This window comes from Hipposideros armiger, unplaced genomic scaffold, assembly GCF_001890085.2.
Source record: "Hipposideros armiger isolate ML-2016 unplaced genomic scaffold, ASM189008v1 scaffold_124, whole genome shotgun sequence".
In the NCBI taxonomy this organism is placed as follows: Eukaryota; Metazoa; Chordata; class Mammalia; order Chiroptera; family Hipposideridae; genus Hipposideros; species Hipposideros armiger.
This window is the reverse complement of record NW_017731474.1, coordinates 1,465,062-1,469,909: the sequence shown is the minus strand read 5'-3', so window position 1 is coordinate 1,469,909 and position 4,848 is coordinate 1,465,062. Positions and strand designations below refer to the sequence as shown.

The 4,848-nt window shown below is 45.6% G+C and overlaps 1 protein-coding gene across 1 annotated transcript in view; it reads right to left on the bottom strand.

The window, feature by feature from the left end:
- CEP78 (centrosomal protein 78) overlaps window positions 1–4,622 on the bottom strand; it is a 40,300-nt gene extending 35,678 nt beyond the window's left edge. Inside the window, exons 1-3 of the mRNA XM_019648288.1 lie at window positions 4,082–4,622; window positions 1,003–1,175; window positions 837–909 (exon numbers count right to left, since the gene is read on the bottom strand). Coding sequence (XP_019503833.1) covers window positions 837–909; window positions 1,003–1,175; window positions 4,082–4,334 — 499 coding nt within the window. The 5' untranslated portion in view covers window positions 4,335–4,622. The remainder of the gene's footprint in view (window positions 1–836; window positions 910–1,002; window positions 1,176–4,081) is intronic.
- Between the last annotated feature and the right edge of the window lie 226 nt (window positions 4,623–4,848).

Genomic DNA, 4,848 nt, shown 5'->3' with positions numbered 1-4,848 from the left:
GAGACACAGAAAAACCTAAAAAGCATATGAGTCTTCCTATTTTAATTTCCTATAATCTCATCTTGATTATCAATCAACAATTTAAATGTCAACTATAAACCCAGAATTTTATTAGGTGCCATGCAATATAGCTTGTAAGACAGTCTCAAACTTTGTCCCCTCAAATTGAAATGCAGGCTTCCTTACCCCTCCAGACCACTGACGGAAAAGAGTGAACACACACTAATTCTTCAGGACCCTAATTAATAGTCACCTTCTCTGTGATGACTTCCATGGTACACCCCTGCTAACACCATTGAGCTTGATGGGCTTTTATATGCTCTCATAGCACTCTGTATATATTTCTTATTTTAGCACATACCCCAGTGCATTATAATTATGATTACATATAGGTGTTTTAACTATTGGGCTGTCAGGAAAGTCATAAGACGCATTTTTGCAACGAAAAACATAGAAAAAATACATCATAACTTTTCCGACAAGCCAATATTTAAAAACAATGATTTTTTTTCTCTTTACATCTTGTTATTTCTCTTCCCATAATATCTCTTGAAGAGAAACTATAAAAAAAAGAACACAAAAAACAGAAAATACAAAATATTATATATTTGTGTGGCTTGTGGCTTAGCACAACCTTAAGTAAAATTAGTTCAGAAAGTATCGAGCATGAGAAACTTTCATGGTACAAGTGAGACTGGACCAAGGTTTGAGCAAGCACAGGATCCAATTTAGGTAGAGGCGGCACCAAGAAAAGGTCCAGATAGGAATTAATGTGGTGTGTAGGGTATCATGAGACCAGTCTGATGGGAAGAGACTTAAATAAGATTGAAACTCACTTTCTAAACCTCCATCTCCAACTGGACAATTTGCAAGAGACAGGTGCACCAAAGTGGCTGATTTATTCAATCCCTTTAATGAGGAGAAAAGATTAAAAAAATTATTGGTTTACTGCCCCCAAAAGCAACTACCAAATGTTCTCAGGACACAATGAAGAAGGCTTACTTTTGTTAAAACAGTTAAATCTCTCTCTCTCAGAACTAGTCCGTTTAACTCCAGATTCTTTAGAGCACTTGATGCACTTAAACAGCATTTAAGAGCTTTACAGAGCTGGAAGGTCACATCTTTGTTTCTTATAGCAGGAACACGACTTCTACAAACTTTACTTCTGTCAGAACCTAAAGAAAAATTATTGTGTTGTTAGTGATTTCAATCAGACATTTTATCATCATTAAAAAGCATTTGCTCTGTGCTAAGGCATATAAATTACTCCTCTTAAAAGTTCTCTTTAAGGAGGGACACATGTAAACTCAAAACTTCAACCACATGAGATATAAAACATAAACTATGTGCATAGACATTCCCATGGAAGCTGCAAGTTATATTTAAGTGATGGCTTCAGAATAACTCTGAAGTTGAATGTAGAAAGATGACAATGACTAAACAGAGTCTGAGTGGAAGGTGCATTAACTGCAGAGGGAACCCAAGTGCAAAGACTTCCAAATGTGACACCTGCCGGACACTGACAATATTGCAGGTGGGGATGAACAAAGACCGGGTGTGCAAGAGGGAGAAGGGACAGGAAAATAGGATTGGCTGAAGCAAGCTTGGGAGAGAGTATGCCTTTTATCCTACAGGTGATGAGGACCAGGGCTACTATTGGAACAGTTTCCTCTGTAGGGTAGAAAAAAGTGCTCTTCTGCTAACAACTAGTTAGACAAAGGGAATGATTAGAGAAAGCACCCCTTCCTCAGGGCCAACCAGCCCCCTGAGGCTTGGCAGAGCACAGCTCAGATTTCATATCTCTGTGTAAACACAAGCTGTGCAACCAACATGCACTAATCCTGTGGGAGTGGGTCATTACAAGCATTATTTTAAGCATATATTTTCATTTTAGAAGATCACTCAAGATGAGTAGGCAGATGAATTGAGAGAAACTGAGCTCGGAGGCAGCAAAACCAGCTAGAAGCTTCAGCAACAGTCCAAGCAAAATGTAATTAAGGATGAAGAAGCAAATCTAGGAGGTTAAAATCTACAACCTAGACCCACTGGATGCAAGCGATAAAGAAGGTCCAGTGAGGGAACGCTGAAGAGAATGGTCTCTGTAATACCACCTTTTTCTTATATTCAATGTAAAATATTAAGCAAGATTAAGTACAATGGCCTTGATTCTAAGGTCCCTTCCAACTGGAATTTCTTTTGATTTCTAAGTTATTACTTTGCCTAAGTCCCTTCAGAGGCAGAGAACAGTTCCTACACCTGAATGAGAGGCAGAGAATAACCTGAGTTCTCTTAACCAGGTGATGAGTTGAACTGTCCTTGCAGAAGAGGTAACAGATGGCGCAAACCTCAGAGCCTAGAAGAGGGCCAGGCACATGACAAGTGTTCAGGTTTTTAAAAATAAGTCAATAATCATTTCCTTTCCTGGATCTTCACACCCTTCCTCTCTGTTGGCTACTTTCTCTCAACTTATAAACACATTCGAGTGTGTCCATTTAAGAAACATCTTTCAGATCTAGATTTTCTGGGCCTTCTTTGTGGGTAAACTCAGTCTCTCCCATGTTTTCGAACACCTGTCCTCCCATAGAGCCCAGATCTGTAGCCTGGGCCAGACCTGTCTAGCAGACACATTTGGATGCCCCACAGGCCGCTCTTAAAGCATCAAATATGAAGATCCTCTTCCCCACTCCCAATCCCTTTGTACTGTGCTCTGCGTCTCACAGGTAAGTGCTGCTTTAAACTGTCACCCAAGCTGGCTGCCCTCCCTCTTCTAATTGGTCACCAGGCCCCATCCATTCAATCTTTTGATCTTTGTAATCCAGTCCTCCCTATCTGTACCTTAATGGGGACCCTAAGGTTACAATTTGCCCTCCTCCCCAACTGCCTTCCATAAGGACGTGAGTTTTCAAATCAAAAGATATCTCGTCATCTTTGAGTGTTTCCCACAGCCTAGGGGACAAACATCCAACCTTTTGATAGGGTAAACAAGGCCCTTCCCTGTTTTAGCTCCCACCAGGTTTCTAGTCTGAACTCTCACTTCTTTCACAAACCTTAAGTTCTAGTCCTGTACCTAGATTTTGCCATATGTTCGTATATTTCTAAAGCTTTGACACAAGCAGCTCCCTCCTGTCATCTGAGTAGCTTCTACATTCTTAGAAAGGATGGCGCCTCCGCCACGAAGCCTTCCCTGAAACTTCTCTTCAAATATTCTGTCTCTGCAGCACCATAACTCACTTGTTCCAGAGTACCGACCACTGTGCTTGTGTTCACTTGCAGCCTCCCGAGTAGAAAGAGAGAGATCCTCTAGGGCAGGAGCCTTGACTAGGCAGTGCTTGGGGCTGACTGAGCTCATTCAAGTGCCAGGATACTTTATACACATAACCTGCAAATTCTAAGAGCCCATGGAAAAAGTGGTTTTTAATGTCATTTCACAAGTGTGGTGATTGTAGTTCAAAAGTAACGTGCCCAGGTCAGAGCGTAAGCCCTGAATTCACACCGTAGGCTGCGTTCTCACCTGTGCTCTTTCCACTATATGATGCTATTATTAAAACAATTTTTCCGCCTAATAGAACCCTGTCTTAAAATGAAATGACAAACAGAGCTAGACTGAAGAACAAAAGGACAACAACTTGGCTGTTCCCCTCCCCCGATTCCCCAATAAAATCTAAAAAAAAAAAGAAGAAGAAATGAAGTAAAAGGGTGGTATGGATCAATTTCCTAGTCGCTTTGTTCTACATTAGGCAAAGTCACTCAATAAACTAGGTAACATCTGTCGAATGCTTAATGATGTTCACAACTCCGCTAAGTGCTCTACAAGCATTAACTCCGCGAATCCTTGCAAATACCACATAGAATGAATGGGCCCTGTTACGCCCATGTTACAATTAAGAAAAGAGGCCTAGAGGCTTTAAGGGACTTGCCCAGGGTCACCGAGCTAGTAAGACTCCTAGGCCGCACGCACCGTCCCCTGGAAACACACCCCGGCACTGGGCACCCCTCCCAGCGCCCAGGTTCCACCTTGCACCGTTTAAAATCCCGCTTCGCGGCACCACCACTACGGCCATTGGAAGCAGGAACTACAAACCTATTTCGGCAAGCCACGGCTGGAAGAAACTCTTGATCGAGACCAGGGGCAGATCTTTATTAATCCTGAGGGTGCTCAAGAGCGGCGCCCAGTCCACCAAGCGGAGGCGGTCGGCGTTGAAGTCCAGCACGCCCTCCCGCAGGCAGGCGCGCACGGCGGGCAGCGGCACGGAATCCTGGAGCGCGCACAGGTACTCATAGTGCGAGAAGAAGTCGGCCGCGCTGTCGCGGCGCAGCTTCACCGAGTCGATCATGGCCAGAGGGCAGCCTCGGAGGACGCCGGCGGTGGAGACGACGCCCGCACCCGCCTAGAACTCCAGGTCGCTGCCTGGCTCCCGGGACGCCCACCGCCCGGCGGCTGCGGCCCCGCAGCGTGTGCAGGATCAGTGGCTCCGCCAGCAGACGCAGGGCCCGGGGCCCGAGCTAGGCCGTCCCTCAACACCGCTCTCCCGCGCCAACTCCCGCTCCGCGACGCAGGCCGTTGGCACCACCCTCAACACTCTCCGCAGCGCGGGGCTGCGGTTCAAGCGGGTGGGCGGGCGGATGCCTGCAGGGGCGGTGCGCGACTACGTCAGCGCGCGCGCCGTGCGTCGGCACGCAGGTCCCGCCTCTCGTGGAGACGGCGCCTGAGGTTGAAAGGCGGGACGTTTAAGGCGAGGGCAAGGCAAAAGCTGAGTGGTTTCAGGAATTTGGGGTTCCGTAGAAGGTGTTCCGAATAGAAGTGAGATATGGAGGTAGCAACGCATTTTAAAAAGTAATCTGAACTCC